The following is a 24,371-nucleotide window of genomic DNA, read 5'->3' as shown; positions in this document are numbered from 1 at the left end:
CGGAAAAAATATCGATATAACCGGGACTATCGATATATCCGACCCTGTTTGCATGTAATTTTCTCCGTGCGTGCATAGAAATAGTATCGATATAACCGGGACTATCGATATATCCGATATCGATATAACGAGACTTTACTGTTCTTCAAAATGACCCCAGAAATTGCGGGTTTTGGAAGGTCCCGCCCCTTTTGTTCGTGATGTCACGCCAGGACGTCTTGCCGTTCTCTCGAATCAAAACAATGGCTTCAGATTCGGAGATGATGCTTACTTGTTACTCATCCAGTTATGAATATGATTCAAATAGTTCTGAAGAGGAAAGCATAAATGTTTGCAATCGTTTAAAGAAGTCCTTTTGTATCAATTCGAGCAATCTGGACTCCAATGTCGCGTCCCAGAAAATGCACAAGATGGCGCCCAAGCTCCGTTGGAAATGGGCTGATTTGTCCGCTGGTAATTTCTGTCAACTAGAATCAAATAGTAATTGATTTATTATTTAAAATAACTGTGATAGTACTCACCGTTAACATGAATGGTTTTCCGTTCCTCGTGATTAGTATAAAACCAGCCAAACGATCGGAATGAAATTCAACTTGCCCGGTCCATAAGCGATGTTACTGCTAACTAGCCTGCACACGTCTCATAAGCTTCCGCTCTTTAGTGAGACATGGTCAGAGGGGAATAATAAGGACGACCAAAACATGGAGAAGTTTGCTTGGAAAAGTGATGCATGCCAATCATCTTGTCGTTCTCCATAATGAAGCAAGCGGCGCCGCGTCTTCGGATTCGCACTCTGATGTCAACCGGGGCGCACATCAATCATTCATCCCTTTAGGAATCGAGAAGCTACAATGGCATCTAATCGCTCATTTTCATTCTTGCTTTGTTTTGTTTCTTTTTATTTATTTATTTTGTGCTTCCTCTATTTTCTCCCAGGCTTTTTTTTTTTTTTTTTGGAATGATTTCTCTCTCTCGTCTTCTTGCTTCAGCGAAGAGCGTTGGCTGAATAAACAAAGGTCAAAGTGAATATTGATCATCCCCCTCCTCCTCCTCCTCCTCCTCCTCACAACAGCCGGCGGTCGCGAGAAACTTCTTGACACATTGCTTGTAATTTTAAATTGGAATACTGGGAAGGCGGACGCAGTTTTCGCATTGATAACAAAGCTCAGCGTGACTGACGTGGGGCGATAACGTTTTGTGGCTTTGTCCTGCCTTATTTGAAGAAGACTGAGTTTGGAATGACATCACCATGTCAACTTCATAATTGATGAGGTGAATTAGCAGTCCATTAGTCATTATCTGATCAGGATTCAGGGTTGTGAGATAGTCAGCTCTTCCCTAGAGTCTTCTTCATCCAAATGCACAGACCTTTAAAAAAAAATGGGAAAACTGTGACATCATCCATCAATCCATTTTCCTTTTTGTCCTCATTGAGGCTCAGAGGTGAGTTAAGGTCAATCCTAGTTGACTTTGGGCCTGTTCAAGCATATTGTTCATTGGATTGTAGTGTCCTTTTTTTTTTTGTTCTAAATAGACCCAATAGAGTACAATGATACCATATGAACGCTTTAGCTCATAAACGTTTCGCCTTACGAACATTACATTCGCGAGAATATAAACTTGGCATACGAACCAGTTTTCAGCGGACGAACCAAACCACGCAGCGCCATGGTGGCTGGCGAACTAGTTCTCGGTGGATGAACACCAAACCACATGGTCGAACAGCGCCACGGTGGCTGGCGGACTAGTTTTCCACACCCCTTTGAGTGCAGATGTGGTTTGCTATCGAGTGGAGTACTTTTTGCTAAAATGGGACCGAAAAAGACCCAACCACAGGACAGTGTTAAGCCGAAGAGGACACAAAACAAAATTACGGTCGAGCAGAAGAACGAGATCATCGAAAAACACCAACGAGGTGTGCATTTGTGTGACTTTAGCGTCCCAGTACCAGTGTGCTAAATCGACCATTGCCTCGTGTGGCTAAGGGTGTTTCTGTGTTATCTAAGCAACGGTCTCAGGCAAGAGAAGAGGTTGAAAAACTTCTGTTGGTATGGATTAACGAAAAGCAGCAAGCAGAGGACATTGTGAGTGACGGTATTATTGCTGAGAAAGCACGGCTACTTCACTCGGATATCATCAAAAGGGAACTACATCAATGACCATCACAAAGGTAAATAAAACGACTTTATTATATAATCCAGTTTATTTTTTTAATTACAATACAATAGCAAGTTTTATTCTACGGTGAGTACTATCACAGTTATTTTAAATAATAAATGCTGACATTTTGTTGAAAAGTGGCCGCGCGTGCGTGCGCGTTTGCATGTGCGTGCGCGCACGCTCGCGTTTGTATGTGCTCACACGCACGTGTGTGCGTGCGCGCGAGCCCCGCGTGTGTGAGCACGCGCTCGCGTGCGTGTGGCTCTCACTGAAAAACATTTCTAAATATTTTACTTTTATGGCTCTCTTAGTCAAAAAGGTTCCCGACCCCTGTTTTATGGGGACCTGAGAACAGATTATTCTCATTTTTAATGGGTTCTTATGAGAACTAAATGTTTGGCAAACGAACTTTTCGCCTGACACACATTCTGTGAACCAGTTAAATTCGTAAGACGAGATATCACTGTATAACCATATTGCATTATCATTTTTTTGGGGCCTAAGACTGTCCAGTGCAGTACCAAATTATTGCAAACAGCCAAAGAAGCTGTACAGTATTTCTATATTTCATGCACTTGGCAACTCAATGCGCTTCACAAAACCAAAAGCACAACACTTATCAGCATTGACAAAGAAAACAGCTTTAATCATTCAAAGACAACGAAAACGAAAGTAGTCTAAAACAACATACATTGACGCTGTTTAATCACATTTACAAACTAAGTATTTTAGCATTTAAAATCAAAGTAAAAAGATAAGAAAGTAACCATACAGTCAAATTAATTTCAAAAATGTCGTAATAAATGGTCTTTTAGCATATTCTTGTCATGATCACATTCTGTTAGTGACTACCATGTGGTAGAGAGGTTCCCAGTTTTCTTGCTAGGCACTGTCGGGCTTCACAATTATTGGGACAATTCGAGGACCTCTTCAAAGCCATTGTGCATGTGAAATTGGTAGAGACATTTTTCTTGTCATTTGTCTTGATTTAGGTTTTCTCCATTTCTTGCCTCTTGCTTTTGCTTATGTTCTTATTTATTCAAGTGAGTAGTTCTTAGTGTGTTCAAGTGTATTCTCTGTTAGTTCACCAAGTGGTTTGTTCTTTCTTGTACAGTGATACCTTGGCTTACAAACTGTCACGGTTTTGCAAGGTGGTGATGGCGGGTTCGGATCCCAAAAAGCAGGCAGGAGGGAGCAGGAGGTTGTTTGACAAATTGTATTAAAATAAAGTCAGCAGGAACAAAATGTAAAACATCAAAATGATCTGAATGGAAAAAATACAAAGTAGCAACAGAAAACCAAGTGTAAAAGTCCGCCAAGGTTAAACAAACACGTACACAATGCATGCTGCAACCAAGCAGCAAACAAACAATGAATCGGCACCGGATGATCGTGCCAGGTGTCCTTTTAAGTGTTATTGATTATAACGACCAGCACCTGCGAGGCTGCAGGCAGGGCTGACGTCGCTACCCGCTGGTCGCCAATCTGATCGGGACGACCAGCACCTGTGAGGTGTAGGCGGGGGCGACAGCGCCCCCCGTTGGTCGTCAACCAGATCATGACAGTACCCCCCCTTCAAGGGGCTGCTTCCAGAAGTCCCAACAGTCTCCCAAAAAGTCCACTCGCCAGGGAACGGTCGGTGGAGAGGGCAACCGCGGCCTCTCCAGCATATGACGGGCGGCGGCCTGATGGGAACGGGACTCTGCCTGGGGTGGACGAAGACGCGGCACGGATCGTCGTGGGCGTGAGTGCGATCCCTCTCGCACGTTCACGCGACGGCGCATGGCTCTGCGTGGACGTCGACTGCCAGGCGCAGAATGGCACCCCGTACGGCCATATGGGACCAGGTCTCGGCCGGACGCCGACGTGGGCGTGAACTGCCCGGCTCCGGGGGAACGAGACGGGTCCAGAGCCGCTCCGGGATCCAGCGGTGAGTGGGGTCTCGGACTGACATTGACGCGGACGTTGCACGGCTCGTCGTGGATGAGACTCAATCCGTCATGCACGACGACAGCGTGGCTGGACGTGGGCGTGCAATGCCAGTCACCCAGGGTCACCCTGGACGGCCACCTGGAAGGAGGTCTCGGCCGGACGTTTACGTGGACGTTGCGGCTCGTCGAGTGACGCAATTCAAACTCGACGAGGCTTGCGCTAACGTGGACGTAGCATTGCCAGGCACAGGGTGGAAATGAGACGGGTCCGATGTACCTGCGGGATCCGATGGTTGGCCGATTCATTCTGTCACGGTTTTGCAAGGTGGTGATGGCGGGTTCGGATCCCAAAAAGCAGGCAGGAGGGAGCAGGAGGTTGTTTGACAAATTGTATTAAAATAAAGTCAGCAGGAACAAAATGTAAAACATCAAAATGATCTGAATGGAAAAAATACAAAGTAGCAACAGAAAACCAAGTGTAAAAGTCCGCCAAGGTTAAACAAACACGTACACAATGCATGCTGCAACCAAGCAGCAAACAAACAATGAATCGGCACCGGATGATCGTGCCAGGTGTCCTTTTAAGTGTTATTGATTATAACGACCAGCACCTGCGAGGCTGCAGGCAGGGCTGACGTCGCTACCCGCTGGTCGCCAATCTGATCGGGACGACCAGCACCTGTGAGGTGTAGGCGGGGGCGACAGCGCCCCCCGTTGGTCGTCAACCAGATCATGACAGTGACAGAATGAATCGGCCACCCATCGGATCCCGCAGGTACATCGGACCCGTCTCATTTCCACCCTGTGCCTGGCAATGCTACGTCCACGTTAGCGCAAGCCTCGTCGAGTTTGAATTGCGTCACTCGACGAGCCGCAACGTCCACGTAAACGTCCGGCCGAGACCTCCTTCCAGGTGGCCGTCCAGGGTGACCCTGGGTGACTGGCATTGCACGCCCACGTCCAGCCACGCTGTCGTCGTGCATGACGAATTGAGTCTCATCCACGACGAGCCGTGCAACGTCCGCGTCAATGTCGGTCCGAGACCCCACTCACCGCTGGATCCCGGAGCGGCTCTGGACTGGTCTCGTTCCCCCGGAGCCGGGCAGTTCAAGCCCACGTCGGCGTCCGGCCGAGACCTGGTCCCATACGGCCGTACGGGGTGCCATTCTGCGCCTGGCAGTTCGACGTCTACGCAGAGCCATGCGCCGTCGCGTGAACGTGCGAGGGGGATCGCACTCACGCCCACGACGATCCGTGCCGCGTCTTCGTCCACTCCAGGCCGAGTCCCGTTCCCATCAGGCCGCCGCCCGTCGTGTGCTGGAGAGGCGGCGGTTGCCTTCTCCACCGACCGTTCCCTGGCGAGTGGACCTTTTGGGAGACTGTTGGGACTTCTGGAAGCAGCCCCTTGAAGGGGGGGTACTGTCATGATCTGGTTGGCGACCAACGGGGGGCGCTGTCGGCCCCGCCTGCACCTGCACAGGTGCTGGTCGTCCCGATCAGATTGGCGACCAGCGGGTAGCGACGTCAGCCCTGCCTGCAGCCTCGCAGGTGCTGGTCGTTATAATCAATAACATTTAAAAAGACACCTGGCACGATCATCCGGTGCCGATTCATTGTTTGTTTGCTGCTTGTTTGCTGCATGCATTGTGTACGTGTTTGTTTAACCTTGGCGGACTTTTACACTTGGTTTTCTTTTGCTACTTTGTATTTTTTCCATTCAGATCATTTTGATGTTTTACATTTTGTTCCTGCTGACTTTATTTTAATACAATTTGTCAAACAACCTCCTGCTCCCTCCTGCCTGCTTTTTGGGATCCGAACCCGCCATCACCACCTCGCAAACCGTGACACAAACTTAATTGGTTCCCAGACATAGTGTGTAAGGCGAAAAGTGTGTATCCCAAAAATTACGTTCCCATAGGAAACCATTAAAATGAGAATAATCATTTCCCAGGTCTCCATAAAACATAATTTTCTACTTTCTAATTTTCTAAGCCTTAAAACTACACAAAATATACACTATTTTGTGTATAATAAATGTGCTATGGTATTATAATTAAAGAAATAAACTGTACTTTATAATAAAGTCGTTTTATTTACCTTTGTGATGGTCGTTGATGGCTTGATGGAATCGAGTGGCCGGTTGCATCAGCATTAAACAATTGATGAGGAACGTAACCTTCTTCTTTCACCATCTTTAAGAATGATCCCTTAGAGGTGCTTTCTCTGCGATCATTTTATCTAGTTCCTCATCAATTGTGTTCTGTTTAGCTGGGTTGATAGTTTTTTGCATCAAGTGTAGAGATGGCTTGTGTAGGTTGTTTGTGGAGCCTGATTGATGGGATATTTTAACCTTGCAGTCTACACTCTGCCTTTGAACTCCTTTGAAAGTTGAAACTCTCACTGTCGTCTGCCTGCCTCTTTAATGTTTAAAGCACCCCCCTCACTGCTGCGTTCTTGACCAATCACGAGGCTTTAACCAAAGACTGGGAGCGGGGAATAGAGGACAAAAAAGCTGCCATTTTGTTGTTAGAAGAACACTCATTGAGGCAGCTTCATGTACGAAAAAGTTCGTATGCCAAGGTAAAGTTCGTACGGCAAGGTAAAATTTTCATAAATGTAACATTCGGAAACCGAAAAGTTCGTAAGCCAAGGGGTTCATAAACCGAGGTATCACTGTGCTTTTGTTACACGCTATTTTCATTCATTAAGACAGCTGGGATAGGCTTCATCACCTCTGTGACCCGAATGAGGAATAGGCCGTACAGGTAATGCATGGATGGATAAATATATAATATATTCAAATTTGCAGAGTCTACATTCCGGAACTTTCTGGACACCTGACAGTTCTTGTCAACTTGTATATCAGCGATAATAGTGGCGCAATGCGAAAAATACTCTTCTAGTCATTGTCTCTTGATTGTGCCACAGTTCCTCTGACTCGTGTTGTTCCCACTTGCGGCCAATTCTGAAACAAAGAGACTTTGATAGACAGTGTACGAGGGAGGTCTTTGAGTGCACTGCATACTTCACACGTTCAAACCGAGGTCAGCTCAATTTTTCCCATTAACATGACTTAAAATACCATTAAATGTGTTCCAGCCCAAAAAACACACAGCAATGTGTTGTGTTGCTTTTTCAATGTGAAAAATGGTCTTAAAAATGTATTAAAACATATAAATTGCTTTTGCAAAGTGACATTACTGCATAATCCAGTATTTATTTATTGGATTACATGTGGTTTCAGAAGTATGTAAACGTCTGGCCATGTTGTGGTCTTTATCCCACTAAAAAAAATGAGGCTTCTTGAATGATAACTGACCCCTCACATGTGCGGCTCCTTGATGAACACACACATATACACACACACACACACACACACACACACACACACAGAGCACCCACGCACCCATCTGTCTGATTGTCAGTTCTGCATCGGAACCATTTGGTGAGCTATTACATCATCTGTGAAGTCCACCTAAAAGCGAAACAATCCTACCTAGCGTAGCGAACTTGCTAAAGGCGACGGCGACGTTTCGGTATATGACCGACTGCTGAACAAATACAGTAAACTCTCGGTGGGAGCGCTGATCTTCGTTTTTTCCTCTGGCGGCCATTTTGTCGCGCTGTTCAAATGTGGCTTTTGTTTTCTTTTTTTTGCTCAACTTTCTTTCGTCCCATTTCACGTTTTTTGTCTTTTCTCTTGACGTTATTCCTATTTCTTTCTTCACTTATTTTTGTTTAACTATCCAGCTATCTATCCAGCAGGCTATCTGGCTGGCTACCTAGCTAGCTATTTCCTATCTATTATCTATCTAGCTGGTTAATTAGCTATATAGCTAGCTAGCTATATAGCTATCTGGCTATGTAGCTATCTATTAGATAGCTAGCTAGCTCGCTTTCAATCTATTTGAGTTACTTCCGGGTTGAGTGAAGGCTGGCGCGTGTGGCTTCCGCTACTCTCCCACAGAAAAACTTATCGTGTGAGTGTAAAGTGACCATGAGAGTTTTGAAAGGCGCTTATAAATGAAATGTATCATTATTATTTAGCAATATCCCAGTGGCCGGTTTTACAGGAGCCTTAAGGTCAACCTTTCCCCGTTTATCCAACTCCACTTGGTCAGACACACTTGAGTCAAACATCACAATCTATATTCGGCATGTCACATACACAGATCTTCATTTCTCCTTATTTCCAAGTTAATATGGCCCATTATGAGTAAGCACCTGTGCTCTAATAGACTTCCGCTTTTTACCTTAAAGTGACTTGGAGGCAGATCAATCAGCAGGAGCAGCCGAGACATTTGAGATAATTCTATAAAGGTTTATTGCGGACGAGACAACGCAGTGTGAGCACGGCTTAAGTGCACTTGTCTACACCACTGCTTAACTATCTGGCAAAACGCTTGACCAAGACCAAAGTGCCACTTGGAGCACTGAAAGTTGTGGTTCTCCCAATCATCATAATTGGCTTTTGTATACATTAGACAAGGAGCCACAAAAAAATCTTGGAAAACAAATTGAAGTCACTGAATTTGTTCAATCAGATGTACTGTGACGCAAAATCCGACTTGTAGTTTTGCATGACAGCACTGCACTTTGCCTCTGTAAATTAGCTTCAGTGGCTAACCATGAGTGATCATCAGTTAGTTTGTTAGTTTCCTCATAGTTGTATTCACAACACTGTGAAGAACATTTATTTTATTCAAAACAGTAAACTTGACAATGTGAGACCTTAAAGGACCTTAAACTGACATCAGAAAAACATTTTATAGCATCTGAAATACCCAAAACGTGCAGGCTGATATTTTTAGTCAAATGCAAAACACCAATAAAAATGAGTTAAAGTGTCCCAAAACGACTTCAAAATGACTGAATGATTGTGATGTCACGCCAGGACGTCTTGCCTTGTTCTACAATCAAAACAATGGCTTCAGATTCGGAGAAGATGTTTTCTTGTTCCTCATCCAGTTATGAATATGATTCAAATAGTTCTGAAGAGGAAAGCATAAATGTTTGCAATCGATTAAAGAAGTACTTTTGTATTAATTCGAGCCATCAGGACTACAATGTACCATCCCAGAAAATGCAAAAGATGGCGCCCAAGGTCCGTTGGAAATGGGCTGATTTGTCTGCTGGGAATTTGTGTCGACTAGTATCAAATAGTAGTTTTGGCGCAACACACAATGATTCACCATTGCGTTATTTATGTGTTTTCTTTCTAATTCCGCCATCAACATGGATCAACATGAAGTTTTCAGACCAAAAAAAGGACCCAAAATGCATTGTGTGTCGCTTTCTCGGTCAGGGGCGTTCCAGACGTGACGTCACGTCAGGCATCGTCATCAACTCAAAAACAAGACTTCCTGAATATTCAGCGCGAGTCTTGAAACGTAAAATATAGCTATATGCCGTGGAATCTTTGTAAAATACGCTCAGTAGAAGTCATTTGAAGTGATTTTACAAATTATGGACACAACATGTCGGAAGTCGTAGGTTGTCCTTTAAAACAATGTGAGTGCAATTGTTGCATTCAAATAAACAGTGTGGAATGAGTCCATAATTCCTTTTCATGTGTCGTTGCTGGAAACGTGATCTGTAAATGCGAAAAGAATTACATTAACGTCTTATCCTTGACCCGATTACCTGTTCGGATCATCTTGTGTCCACCTCCACCTTCCTACCTCCGTTTGTCTTCTGCTCAAAGATCTCCTGACTTGTCACATTGCCCTCCGCTGCCAGCTGAGGTGCACTTGTTTCGCCACTCTCACTCTCCCAGACGACTTTAGAGCTGGTCTGACCGGAAAGCAGGCGGAGACGAGGCGGGGTCTTCTGGTCGCCCGGACTGAAGGATTGAGAAATTGCAGCACCAGATCTGGTCAAACCCCAACCGTGACGGGATCCCAGTTTACGACGCCCCCCAGAGCCGGAGCGAGGGACCAGATTAGTTGGAGATGAAATCTCTGTAGTTCTTCTCGAGGAACATGGCGACCCGGGAGCACTGCAAGGGTCTGCAAAACGTGAGGGATATGATGTATCACACACAGAGTCCTGATGTTTCATGCATAAAACATGTTGATCCTCGATGATCTGCAGTCTTGTATGCTCTTCAATTCTTCTTAAACATTGAATCCAATGAGAAAATATACTGTAGTCTAGGGAACGGGTGTCATAGGTGGGGATGGAGGAGCAGACTCTAATTGATATAATTTTTGACATAAATGGAAGTACGTGCATCTGCTTCATGTTTCTCGCTTAGTAGCTTTGTTCTTTTCATTTTGGCTCAAGATCTGTACCAAACTCACCATTTTTTTTCTTCAAACTGACTGGTTTTGAAAGCCTTCTTATCATAAATGGACAGTAGTAGACACGCATAACAATTCACAGATTCAAGGACCCGACACTGAGTCTCGTTCCAATCACTATGATCCGAAGTGATCAAGCAAAAAAATTCACTGTTGTATCTGATTCAATGCGTGCTTTTCAAATGCACATAAAAAAATATAACGAATGTGGTTTTTTCACCTTCTTAATATCACTAAAATATGTCCTATTTTATCTCCTGGTTACTCCGAAATCAGAATGTGTTTTCTACGTTCTTCGACTATTGCCTTTTGGTCATCCTATGTTCAGTGTTAAAAGTTTGCAGATACAATAGTACAAAATGCTCCAACTTGACCCGCGACGTCGACATGGAATTTAAGCTACATTACCCTGATAGTAGCCAATATGCATTGGCTTCCAGACCATTTGAGATACGATTTTAAGGTTTTGTTACTTACCTATAAAATATTATACGGCCTAGCACCTTCCTATTGTGTTGAATTTGTGACACTGTGTGTTCCGCCCTGTTCAGAAGACACTGGCCATTTATTGATGCCGAAAGCCAAAAAGAAGTCTTCAGGTTCTGGAGTCTGCTCTATTAGGGCTCCATTGCCTTGGAACGCCTAACCTTCAGCAATTAGAGCAGCTACATTCGTTGGAATAAGACTCGTTTCTATACTCTTGCAATTCGTTGAACTCTATGTTGGTCTGTTTGACTGCCACTTCCTCTGTTTGCCCCTCTGCAGGATCTGGAGAGCAAGCTGGGTGATGACTGTCCAAATGTATGGCGCTGTACAGATTCTGCTTCAATCGATATGAGCATGATTTGTGACAACTGATCCAGACAAGTGCTCAGTCAACCACTGGTCATCCTTGAAGAGGGATTCTTCCAGCTGTGTCTCCTTCTCAAGGTTTCTCGCTTTTTCCAGATGTCTTTTTGTCATCCTGGGTGTTACTTTTAATATTTGTCAACTGTGGGCATCTGAAGGCCTTATCAGACTGTGGGTCTGGCAAAATAAATAAATGTGGCTTGACTTGAAATGAAGGCGTCCCCATAGTCAGATGTTAGCACGTCAGTCTCACAGTGCAGAGGTCCAGAATTTGATTCAGCCTTACTGTGTGGAGTAAGCATATTCTCCCCATCCCTGAGTGGGGTTTTTCCGGGTACTCTAGTTTCCTCCCACATTCCAAAAACATGCATGGCAGGCTGATTGAACACTAAATTGTCCCCAAGGTGTGAGTATGAAAGCGTATGGTTGTTTGTCTTTATGCGGCCTGTGATTGGTTTCCAACCGGTTCAGGGCATCCCACGCTTACTGCCGTAAAATAGCTGGGACAGGCTTCAGCACACTTGCAACACTTGTGAGGAAAACAGATGGATTGACTTAAAATGCTTTTTGACTGTCCCAGTGTATTCACTTTTAGTGAGATTTTACTGTACCAGAACATTTTCTCTCAGGTGAATTTGGTGCCTTGACTCCATAAAGTTGGGAAACACTACTGCATACCATATATAGTGGAATAATATATCATATATTTTCTGGGTATGCATGTCACAGTAGCTCTCTAAAGGAAACCCTAAATACAATGTGGTTCAGATCATTGGTCTAGAGCTTAGACTAAACCTTTGCCGTAATCTTATATGGCTATATTACATTTCCATACACATCATACGGACTTGCCGCAAAAGATAAATCCGGTTCTAAAAATATCAAAAGCATGCATTTGTCATAACCAGACTGCAATCTTGTAAATCCATCTAGCAGGGATGCCTTGAGAAGACCCCTCACCGTATTGCAAACTATGCCTTTGTTATGAGACCGTGTATGCAAAGACTGCTTGGTGATTTCCCATGATGCACTGAGGTGCTGTCGCCTATATTCCCTCTGCATATTTGCACGAACATAACTGCAATGTTTTTTTTATGCTACCCACTCTGCTGCTGCTTCCACCATCAATTTTACTATTGCATTTATTATTAGTAGTAGCAGGAGTAGTAGTAGTAGTAGTAGTAGTAATGTTGTTTATGATGATGATGATGATGATGATTATTATTATTATTATTGAAAGTGTCCAATATGGTAGATATGCTCTCCATGACTTCCATTGTTTTGAAATCTCATTTCCGACACAGCATAGTTTCAGTTGCAAGAACAGATTAATTGCCCATCACTAAAAAATGATTACAATATTTTCCGGACTATAAGGTGCACCATATACAGTATAAAGCACACTGGATTATAAGGCGCACAGTCAGGTTCTGAAAAGTAATGAAGGCTTTTAGGTGCAGTTTATAGTGTGGAAAATACATCAAAATAAGGCTATACCTCCTTCTGATTATGAACATCGAGCATGTGTTCCACACCCTCTGATTTATTTTCAGTATGGATCGGATTGGATTAGCCTTTAATATTTTCGCAGTGGGGAAATTTACATTTCACAGCAGCAAAGTTGGAAGAGGAAAGGAAGGGAAGTAGTAGAAAAAACAAAATACAGGAGCTGCTGGAAAGGCAGCCATCTTGACGTCAAAGCAGCAACAAAAACAAAATAATGTGACACAACACAAAATACACAGACAGTCATTCAATCTTAAGCACTTACTGCACCATCTTTGTTGTATGATGCAGTTCTAGATGAAAGAAGAGAGGATCAAAAGGCCCTTTTCACCAGTGGATCAGGGATGTCATGGTGGAATGTGCACGTCTGCGTCAAGCTAAATGTTGAAAGCAAGCACAAAGCTGGAGCATCCATTGACGAAAAGAGATTGTCTCACATCTCCTGCCCCATGTAAATCCGCTTCAATTCCAAGCCGCGATAGTTCCACATCTTTGCAAGGTATTTCTCGAACACTATTCCAAGCATATTTTCAGATGTCCGAATACTGTATATGATCTTCAGCAATGCAGGGCACACATTGAAATCTCAAAACAATCAATAGTCCATAATCTTTTAATCCTCTTATCCTCACAAGGGTCACAGACTTGCTAGCTGGAGCCTATTCCAGCTGTCATGGCCTCATGGCAATCATTCAATAGTCATACACGAGTAAAAATCAGTCCCATTAAAAAATATATATATATATATTTATATATATATATATACACACAGTAAAGTCTCGTTATATCGATATCGGATATATCGATAGTCCCGGTTATATCGATACTATTTCTATGCACACACGGAGAAAATTACATGCAAACAGGGTCGGATATATCGATAGTCTCGGTTATATCGATATTTTTTCGGATTCCCTTGAATATCGATATAACGAGACTTTACTGTATATATATATATATATTTTTTTTTTTTCGGATGAAAATCTGTCTTTTTGCATTGCTCAGTTTTAATGTGGGCTGTCAGAGGCTGCTGTTTATTTTTGGGGCTCAATCCAATCAGATAGGTCGAAATAATTAATCGACCTTTGGGTAAAAGTAACTCAATGCTTCCCACTTAGAAAATGAAACCATCCCTGAAATCATCAACAATAATAATAATTACAGTGCAAATAATGATTATCAAACCAAAATAGTATTACTGACTTTGCAAAGAGGCCGTTTTTAAATAATCGCTCTGAGATTGGTTTTCACAGGACTGAGCAGCCGTACCGAATGAAACATTGAGTTAAATGCATGTGCGGATAAATGCAATGCAAATGTAATGAACATTACGCTTGCCTTCCTCTTCCTTATTGTCGTCAGGAGAAGTCCCTTAGAGTCGAGATCTACTTAAAGAAACCGCTCTCTACCTCACCCTCAAGAATTTATATTCTCACACTAAATAAGGTGCTCACTCATAAGGGGATTGTTAATGAATGTGTAGAGTATTATTAAACCTGCGCAACAGGCAAAATGCCCTTCTAAGCTCTGTTAAGAATTTCCCATTCTTTAATTAAAATGAGATTGCATTGAATTCAAATAATTCACATCTGTTTCCCAGGGTAGTGATTCACTTAGCTAGCTAGCTGCTATCTATTTGCTGTCTATTACCTATCTAGCTGGCTGGCTAGCTATGTATTAGCTATATAGCTATCTAGCTGGCTAGTTATCTAGCTAGCTATCTATTAGCTATCTATTGGCTAGCTAGCTCACTTTCTATCTATTTCAGTTACTTCCGGGTTAAGTGAACGCTGGCACGTGTGGCTGCCGCTGCTCACCCACAGAAAAAAACTTATCCTGTGACTGTAAATTGACCTAGAGAGTTTTGAAAGGTGCTTATAAGGGAAATTTATTATTATTATTAGTAGTAGTAGTAGTAGTAATTTAAAACAGATTCTTTACTTACAGACAGTGTATTGTAAGTAAAGAATCTGTTTTAAATTAGATATCAAGTAGACAGGATGAACTTAATACAACAAGGAGTAGTAGTAGTAGTAGTAGTAGTGGTAGTAGTAGTAGTAGTAGTGTCTAGCTCTCTAGCTATTCGCTAGCTAGCTGGCTAGCTAGCTATTCGCAAGCTAGCTCGATTTCTATCTATTTTGGGTGAATGGTGGCGCGTGTGACTGCCGCTGCTCACCCGCAGAAAAACCTTATCCTCTGACTGTAAAGTGACCTTGAGAGTTTTGAAAGGTGCTTATAAATGAAATATATTATTATTATTATTATTATTAGTAGTAGTAGTAGTAGTAGTAGTAGTAGTAGTGGTAGTAGTATCTAGCTAGCTACCTATAGGCTAGCTTGCTAGCTTTCTATCTATTTGAGTTACTTCCCGGTTGGGTAAACGCTGGCGCTTATGGCTTCCGCTGCTCACCCATAGAAAAAAAATATCCTGTGACTGTAAAGTGACCTTGGGAGTTTTGAAAGGCGCATATAAATGAAATGTATTATTATTATTATTATTAGTAGTAGTAGTAGTAGCAGTAGTAGTATCTTTGCTGCTGTGAAATGTAAATTTCTCCACTGCGAGACTAATAAAGGCAAATCCAATCTAGCTAGATAAATGAAATGTATTATTATTATTATTATTATTATTATTATTATTATTATCATCATCAAGGGAGCCAGCTAAAAAACGCTGGCACACAAAGTATAAGAGTACTATTTAACCCAGTAAAGAAAAAATGACGGCAATTAATGAATTGGTTTCTCTTCATGTTGAAGATTTTGATATGATTTTTGGATAGATCACTAAACGCTCCTTTTTATCCTCTGTGGCAATGGCTTGTGTCATCAGTGTAAACGGCGGGGATTTTGATGCATTGCCTCTTGAAAGCATCGCATTAACTCACATAGGAAGTCAATCGTACACACAGTTGAGGAGGTAAAGATTAAAGCATGAGAAGCTAATAATAAATTGAGCATTGATCTCAGCGAAGGTTTATTTATACAAAGACTGAAGCGTCTCAGCTTATCAAAGACAGACTTCAGCGCCACTATTAGAGCCTGAAGGGACCCTCTTTGCTCACTAAGTTAATTGCCAGGTTTGGACTGAGGCCATTTCGGATAAAGTTGATCACGCTATTATTCTTACGCACAGGAGAGCACTCACTATGACTAAAAAACAAACAGCATTCTATTCATGCGCGGATTTAAAAAAATCTCACAAAACTGAATTAAGCGAGACGTTAATCTGTTTCCATCTTAATACATATTGTCATCAGTGTCCCGATGGGATAAAATGCATCAATGCATGATAAAATTAACTGAAAAACACCCCAAAAATATAAAGCAAGGTGACCTTGCCCATTGATTCGATTGAGTTTATACACATTATGTCCTTGCTAAGTCGAATGCCAAAGAGTTACTTCCGGGTAGAGTGAACGCTGGCGTGAATGGCTGCCGCTGCTCCCCCATACAAAAAAAATCCTGTGACTGTAAAGTGTCCATGAAAGTTTTGAAAGGCGCGGAGAAATTAAATGTATTATTATTATAATATCTTTTTTTAACTCATTCACTGCCATTCACAAATTTATTCAGGAATGGAAAATATGCCATTTCCGAATTTGTTTGGGGTTTGTTTTTTCATGCTTGGGTGCCGATAAAGCGCTGGCCATGGTTTCTGGCAATGTTTTTTTTCTTTTCCACAAGGGGCAGCATTTCCCTTTTTTCCATGTTAGCGCTTTGTTCCAGGATCAGCTGTTGTTAAAGTGCTATATAAACCAATATGTATGTAGTGCATTGTATTTGCATTTTGGACAGGTGACCTCATTTCAAGCTCATATAACTCCAGACCCATATGACTTAGGAATTAACTCTTTTTTTCTGATGAAAGAAGAGAGTCTAAGGTTTCTAACACTGTGGTGAATGTTAAAGTACAGTGATTCCTTGGCTTACGAACTTAATTGGTTCCCAGACAGAGTGTGTAAGGCGAAAAGTGTGTATCCCAAACATTAATTTCCCATAGGAAACCATTGAAATGAGAATAATCCGTTTTCAGGTCCCCATAAAAACATAGTTTTCTGCTTTCTAATTTTCTAAGACTTAAAACTACACAAAATATGCCTTATTTTATGTATTGTAAATGTGCCATGGTATTGAATTAAAGAAAAACTACTATATAATAAAGTCGTTTTATTTACCACTGTGATGGTCGTTGATGGCTTGATGGAATGGAGTGGCCGGCTTCATCAGCATTAAACACTTGATGAGGAACGTAGCCTTCTTCTTCCACCACCTTTAAGAATGATACCTTGGAGGTGCTTTCTCTGCGATCATTTTATCTAGTTCCTCATCAGTTGTGTTCTGTTTAGCTATGTTGATAGTTTTTTGCATCAAGTGTAGAGATAACGCTTAAAGTTCTCGAACCGTTATTATTAATGGATGACGAACTTCCAGGTTGCCTTTTGACAATATCCGAGTGAAGTTGCCGTGCTTTCTCTGTGATAATTTTATCTTGTTCCTCATCAATTGTGTTCTGTTTAGCTGGGCTTTTTGCATTAAGTGCTTGTGCGGGTTATTTGTGGAGCCTGATTGATGGGAAATTTTAACCTTGCAGTCTACACTCTTTTAACCTTAACTCTTTTAACCTTGCAGTCTACACTCTGACTTTCAACTATCAATAAAGTTGAAACGAGTCCAAATTTCACAGTGTTTTCTATCAATTATCTCACTCTCTGTCGTCTGCCTTCCTTAACAACCCTGTCACTACTGCGTTCTTGACCAATCACGTGCGACTTTAACCGAAGACTGGGGCGGAGTATAGAGGACAAATAAAAGTAGGCTGCCATTTCCTTGTTCGGAGAACGGGCTCTTCGCGAACGACACATCACTCATTGAGGCGCTCCGTGTGTATCTCGAAAAAGAGTTTGTATGCCAAGATTAAAATCTCGTGAATTTAATGGTCGTAAGCCGAAACGTTCGTTAGTCAAGGCGTTCGTAAGCCGAGGTATCACAGTAGTCGTAAAACTCAATATTCTGTGGGTCCTGAAATTCAAGTGACAATGACAAAAACCCTGGCACTGGAGTAGACACACTTATAATACTCCAGACAAAACGAGTGACAGCAGGCAAGCATTTACAGTGCAAATACTAAGATGAGGAAATCAGGTGTGAATTCGTCTTCTCCAGCAGTATCGAGGCTTTGCATTATGCAGTCAGAGTCATAGAGGGGAAGTATGTGCAGTTCTGAGATTGCTTGAGAAATTCGCAGCAAAAAGGACGAAAATAAGGTTAGGGTTAGCGTGCCAAGCTCACTTGCTAGTCAAGAGGCGATGTGGATGCATGCCTGTGGCATCACTTGATGGGGGCGAGCGTGTTAGAATATCCTTGCAAACCAGACAGACCGCTGGGGTGTGCGGCGCTCACCGCGCTCAAGGGTGTCTGATGTGAATTGGGCTCTGTCAGCCAAGTTCTCCACGCTGCCAGCAGCCGTGAAGAGGGTGCGTCCCTCTCTCCCTCCTCCGCGAGGTTTGATGAGCTTCTTCATTTGGTCTGCAATCCAGTTGGATTTCCTACGAGGACACATAATGTACAGTGAAGGCCTAATATGAAAGTTCACACAATTCAGAGGGCAGCTTCAGGATGTGCTTCAGGAAAGAAACGCTTTGTATATACTATGTACCCACACATACTATATAGAATAAAACACATTTTTCCCCAATAGTATTATTGGTTAACGTTTATAGTTAGTGGCACTTTCAAAGCCAAGCGCTCAAAAAGTTTGAAACAGTGAAGCCTATCATAGCTGTGTCCGGCGCCACCAGGTCTGGACATTAGGGATATATAAATGGGGCCGATACTAAAGTCTGACTGGTCGTCAGACTTTAGTTCGCTGACGAAGCCTCTTGGATAGGAGGCGAAACGTCCGAAACCTTCACTTTTGTACAGATGACGGCTGAAGAAACCTTCTCATCCTTAGACTCTCTACTTTCATGAGAAAAAAAAATCCTAAATTATATGGGTCTGGAGTTATATGAGCTTGAAATGAGGGCGGCTGTCCAAAAAATACATATTAGTTTATATAGTGCTTTAACAACAGCTGACGCTGGAACAAAGCATGGGAAAAGTGAAATTCTGCCCCCTAATGGAAAGGAAAAAAACATCGCCAGAGGCCATGGCCAGCGCTTTATCATCACCCAAGAATGAAAAAAACGAAACCCCAAAAAATCGCTGTCCTATTTTCACTTCCGAAAAGCTTTGTCAGCAAACACACATTTTGCTGGTAGCTCTGGCCCTATTTATAATCCCTAATGTCCATAGGTGGCGGTGCCAGACCTCTGCTTTGATAGGTCCCTTCTGCAAGGTTGGGGGGAGCACAGGACTATTCCCTTCAACTAATCTGATTACCCCTTTTGTCCTGACTGATTATGCTCGATGACTAGCCCTGATTGCCCCAATCGCCCTGGTATCACCTCACTCATCAGCATGACTAAAATTTTAGTTTCACACCATAAATTGCTTTTCATCGGTTTATTGTTTGTCAGACCAATTGATGCTCAAGGGGAAAAGCGTCATGACAAGACATTCCATCAAATATCGATTACATATACTGTAGTATTATACGCATTTATTTCAACCAAGCACATGCTAGCATGGTGTCATTGACAAAATTGTGTTGACTGTATTATTGAACAGTACTTGGCCTTCCACTGTGAAGGTTGCACATTTGGCTCCAGAACTCTGTATTGGTCCATAATCTTCTCCACCAACTTCTGCTTCTCTCGACGCAGCTCACTCAGCTTTTCCCTGAAGGAGGATACAAAGATGAGCGCTCAAGTTTCATACATTTATTACATTTCTGTCAATAACCTCAATTGAATTACTTTCCTTGTGCTGTTTTTAAGACGGGAGAATACAATAAATGTCAGCACGCCCCTGCTGATCAAGGTTTTTAGCACACAAAGAACAGAAGAGGGGAAAAAAGCTGGAAAAATAGCCCGCAACTGCAGACCTGCCTTGGATGATGAACGGCTCAGGATAAAGAATTGTGAAGCAAAAAGTCGCTCACGCTCTAGGCTGGCTGTTCATTGACGACCCTCGACTACGGGCGAGGAAGTTCGGCCATGTTAAGCGAGGTCAGCGGAGTTCAGCGCTACAATACTCGATACTAAACGTAAAGTTTAGTATCTTATTTTTCTACAGATTGAAGTGCTGCTCTATTTTATCCCCAAAGCAACACACTGAGGAGACTGAAAATTTGGTGCCCTGCTTTCTGTGCTTTTCTGAATTCACACAGACATATAAATATTTTCAGTGGTAGATTCCTTTGTTTTGCTGTAGACTGAGAACTTTTTTTGATCAACATATTTTAATGCTAATTAAAAAAAATGTTTTTTTCTTTCAAGTTTGACCTATATAAATTTGCGCTATACAGTATTTATTTTACTGTGCATTTCAGGAGAAAATTCCACCTGTTTCTAAACCTAACCCTAAATTAATGATTACCGAAATTATTATTATCATTGTTATAAGAAAAACATAATGTCGCCAATTCTGGCGACAACTGAAAAAAAAACACCTAATTCAACATACCCACCTGGAAAGATGGATGGATGGAGATAGCTAGCTCGATAGCTAGCTTTATAGCTAGCTCGATAGCTAGATTGATAGCTAGCTCGTTAGCTAGCTCGACAGCTCAATAGATAGCTTGATAGCTAGCTTAATAGCTTGAGAGCTAGCGTGATAGTTAGCTCAATAGTTATCTTGATAGCTAGCTAAATAGCTAGCTCTATAGCTAGCTCGATAGCATGGTTGGATGGATATACACTTTTGTAATATTACTGTTTTTGCCCATTTTCTTATTTAATTTTCCATTTTTACAGATCAATATTGAATATATTTCTGTGGATGACGACTATGAAATTGCTTTTCTCAGAGCAGATGTCACGCATGTACAAGATTTGCCTATCAAGTTCATCTAGTGCTTGGTCAAATGGGTTTTCTAAATTACCCCTCAAAAAAGCAAAACAAAATTAGAATGTGTGTACTGCAGTACTTTATATCTGCAATTGTATTTCTTCCCCCAAAAAATAAAAAAAAAAATTTGACTGAATAAAAAATACAACAATTTCTGGGGAAAAAATGGGAGGGCAATAATGTAATTTGAGAGCAATGTGACTCATTATTCTTAAAGGGTGAAGCAGCCCTGCATGATTGTTATTCGTTCTGGATAATCTGCGAACCAATTTATTTAGCATTTAAAAGCACAACTGCTGGGGGCTGTTGGATAGTGAAACACTTTCCTCTCTGTCTCTGTTTCGCTCTGTCTGTTTTTCTCTGTCTCTCTCTCACACACAGACCTGCATATGTGACTTTGATACCACATCTCAACACACATGTTCACACATTACACATTCATGATGTACTATCAGTTCCTTGTAGCTTTAATTCTATCAATCCTGTTAAGAAACCCTACAGGCCAAGACTCGCTGTTCAGGTCTTGTGTGTGTGTGTGTGTTTGTGTGTGTGAGTGCGTGCGTCACTTACTGATATTCTTTTTGCTGCGTATAGTGCTGGTCACGGCGCTCTAGGCTCTGCTCTAGTAACGCTCGGTTCTCCATCATCAGACTGCGGTTCTGTTCGGCTAAATTGTGGTTCTCCTCCTCCATGTTCCCCTTGAGCTGGCTTAGTAGCTGCAAACACACACACAAGAGGAAGACCAGCCCAGAGCGAGTCTTGAAAAAAAATATATCAGATTTCCTCAAATAGGGCCCTCTGCTGCAATTAACCCAATGGTATGATTTCCCCGCCAACTTTTTTTTTTTTTCAATGAGTAACACTCCAATGTGCTGAAGTTGGCATATATTGCACAACATATACTGCTGATATGACATATTTAAAATGTAGCTCAAAATGACTGACTGAATGCTGTTTGCATTCGTGAACAAGAATCCAAGATACAGTACTTAAACTCCTCCACTTGGGGCAAAATCTCCTCCCCGACCCGGCGAGGGCAATCCATCCTTTTCCGACTGAGAACCATTGTCTCAGATTTGGAGGTGCTGATTCTCATTCCAACCGCTTCGCACCCGGCTGAGAAATGCTCCAGTGATAGTTGGAGAGCCCTGCTTAAAGGCCTCAACAGTACCACATTATCTGGACGAAGCAGAGATGCTATACTGAGGCCACCAAAGCGGACCCCTTCAATAACCCTCACTGGAAATGATTCGATCTAACTGACATTGGCCATATCAGGACTGAACGGCCCGTATCAGGGGTTTCTGAAGCACCCCCCACAGAACTCTCCGAGGGATACAGTCAAACGCTTTCCCCAAGTCCACAAAACACATGTAGACTGGTTGGGCGAGTTCCCATACCCCCTCAAGGACTCTGCTAAGGGTGTAGAGCTGGTCCACTTTCCCACGGCCAAGATGAAAACCACAGTGCTCCTCCTCAATCTGAGGCTTGACTTCCTGACGGACCCTCCTTTCCAAAACCCATGAATAGACCTTACTAGGGTGGCTGAGGAGTGTGATCCCTCTGTAGTTGGAACGCATCCTCAGGTACCCCTTTAGAAAAGGGGATGATACAACCACATAGTCAATCATCGAACTGTGGCCAAGGGTGTCCTGGTGCCAAGTACACGTAACACCACTCGGGTTCTGATCCGGGAAGCTGTTCCTCCCAATCATGCCCATCCAGGTCTCACTGTCATTGCCCACGTAAGCATTGAAATTGGATTGGATTGGATATGCCTTTATTAGTCTCACAGTGGAGAAATTTATATTTCACAGCAGCAAAGTGATGAAAGGAATCACTCAATCCTCAGCAGAACAAGGGACTCCCTAAGCATGAGGTCTCTCCAGCACTCCCTCCAAGGACTACATAAAAGAATGTGTACACTGAGCTTCTGTTTGGTGCATACGCACAAATAACAGTCAGGATCCATCCCCCCCACCCGAAGGCAGAGGGAGGCAACCCTCTCGACAGTGAGCCAGGGAGCAATGAGTATGCCCACACCTACTCTACGCCTCTCACTGTGGGCAACTCCAGAGTGGAAGAGAGTCCAATCCGTAGCGAGAGGACTATTTAGTCGGAACTATTCCACCTCGGACACCAGGTTCTTTCCCTGCAAGAGGGGTGACAATCCACGTCCCTAAAGCTAGCTTCTGTAGCCGAGGATTGGACCATCAGGGTCCCCACCGTTGGCTCATATCGCACCCGACCCCTTTGGCCCCTTCCATGGGTGGTGAGCCCTTGAGAAGGGTGACACACGTTGCCTCTTCGGACTGAAGTGTAGGACTCCTTCTTTCCCAATGAGCCCCATCTCTCGGCCTGGCTACAGAGAGGGGCCCCAGTGTCTTGCGCCCGGGCACACTAAAAGGTGCACCTAAAAGCCTTCATTTTTCTTAACGGTTCACAGTACACCTTAAAATCAAATGCGCGTTGTGAATGGCCATTACGTTAACATGAAACATAATGTATTGTTTTGAGATGAAATAAGATACATTTGCATGAAGCAATCTTATTGTCTTGTTGCACTTGTGATATTTTTTTGTTCGCACTTGTCTCACAGGCCGTTTGCAGCAGCACTGCAGCAAGTTAATTGCAAGTCTTGACATGCTCCAAACATTGCGTTCAAAGCACCGCTCCCTTCACATTCTGCCACTATCGATTCACTTTTCTGTCATGCATCAAGGAAATGTGGAAAAGAAGGATAAGAATAATTCAGTGGATGTTGATAATGACAAGCTGCTTGGGTACCTGGCACTGGGGGGAAACTTGTATTGATTAATACCAAAGCTAATTTGTTGAATTTGACAAGCCAAGTTTGTCTCATTGGTCAGTTTCAATAATTCAGAGGAATATGCCTGATCCTGGCTTATTTTTGTGTGTTTCTTGTCTGTTCGCCAACCAAATGTTCTCAGTTGGCTCCTTTTCATTTTGTACGTCTGTAATTCCCCCAAGCAACTTCAGACGTGAGTGCGTGATGAATATTTTCAACCGTTAGTGACAGTGTGACGGCCTTACGTAGAATATTACAGCTGATTTGAAGTTAGTAATAGGATAATAATCCATAATAATAATACATTTCATTTATAAGTGCCTTTCAAAATTCTCAAGGTCACTTTTCAGTCACAGGATTTTTTTTTTTCTGTGGGTGACACACACGGGCCAGCGTTCACTCAACCCGGAAGTAACTCAAATAGATAGAACGTTAATGAACCGTGACATTTTGTTGGTATCCTTTGAATTGTGCGCATTTTCAGGCCAGCAAAGAAGGCCTTGCAGGCCCTTACGGCACACCACAGGTTTTTAGCCTAAAATTGACTTGAGCATTGAATCGTGATGGTTTGGTGGTTAGCTCAGCAAATCACTTTTCCTCAAGTGTCAAAATTGACAGCAGCTTCCATCAGGTGTGAGCAAAGTCTACTCTGATGAGATGCTAACGATTCCACCCTGACCACGGCGATGTAAAACAGCCCCTAAAAGCTGCCATAAATGTTCTAATATGTTCGGTTTAATTGGCCAATAATGCTTCAAATAAATTATCTTTATTATTCCAAGAGTCTAACGTTTCAAAGTGTCTCCACCGTGAAGCATTAAATCCTTCTTTGCATGCAAATGTTCAGTCGGCAACTGC

At 42.7% G+C, this 24,371-nt stretch overlaps 2 protein-coding genes across 5 annotated transcripts in view; one reads left to right on the top strand and one right to left on the bottom strand.

Moving 5' to 3' along the window:
- macrod1 (mono-ADP ribosylhydrolase 1) overlaps window positions 1-24,371 on the top strand; it is a 229,202-nt gene that overhangs the window by 192,593 nt on the left and 12,238 nt on the right. For both annotated transcript variants that reach the window (XM_089021322.1, XM_089021314.1), the window contains 2 exons: window positions 11,162-11,326; window positions 13,043-13,250. The gene's annotated coding sequence lies outside the window, so the exon portion shown is untranslated. The remainder of the gene's footprint in view (window positions 1-11,161; window positions 11,327-13,042; window positions 13,251-24,371) is intronic.
- The window catches only part of ccdc88b (coiled-coil and HOOK domain protein 88B), a 67,446-nt gene continuing 51,389 nt past the window's right edge, over window positions 8,315-24,371 (bottom strand). Inside the window, exons 23-27 of one of the 3 annotated variants that reach the window (XM_089021274.1) lie at window positions 21,275-21,420; window positions 19,427-19,534; window positions 18,155-18,300; window positions 9,776-10,102; window positions 8,315-9,687 (exon numbers count right to left, since the gene is read on the bottom strand). In XM_089021274.1, coding sequence (XP_088877400.1) covers window positions 9,662-9,687; window positions 9,776-10,102; window positions 18,155-18,300; window positions 19,427-19,534; window positions 21,275-21,420 — 753 coding nt within the window. In that variant the 3' untranslated portion in view covers window positions 8,315-9,661. Of the gene's footprint in view, window positions 9,688-9,746; window positions 10,103-18,154; window positions 18,301-19,426; window positions 19,535-21,274; window positions 21,421-24,371 lie in introns of those variants that run through there. The other 2 variants (XM_089021281.1, XM_089021265.1) reach the window with 2 other exon arrangements.

Source organism: Hippocampus bargibanti, linkage group LG02 (assembly GCF_051943395.1).
Source record: "Hippocampus bargibanti isolate YZ-2025 linkage group LG02, ASM5194339v1, whole genome shotgun sequence".
Classification (NCBI taxonomy): Eukaryota; Metazoa; Chordata; class Actinopteri; order Syngnathiformes; family Syngnathidae; genus Hippocampus; species Hippocampus bargibanti.
This window is presented reverse-complemented; position numbering and strand designations above follow the sequence as displayed.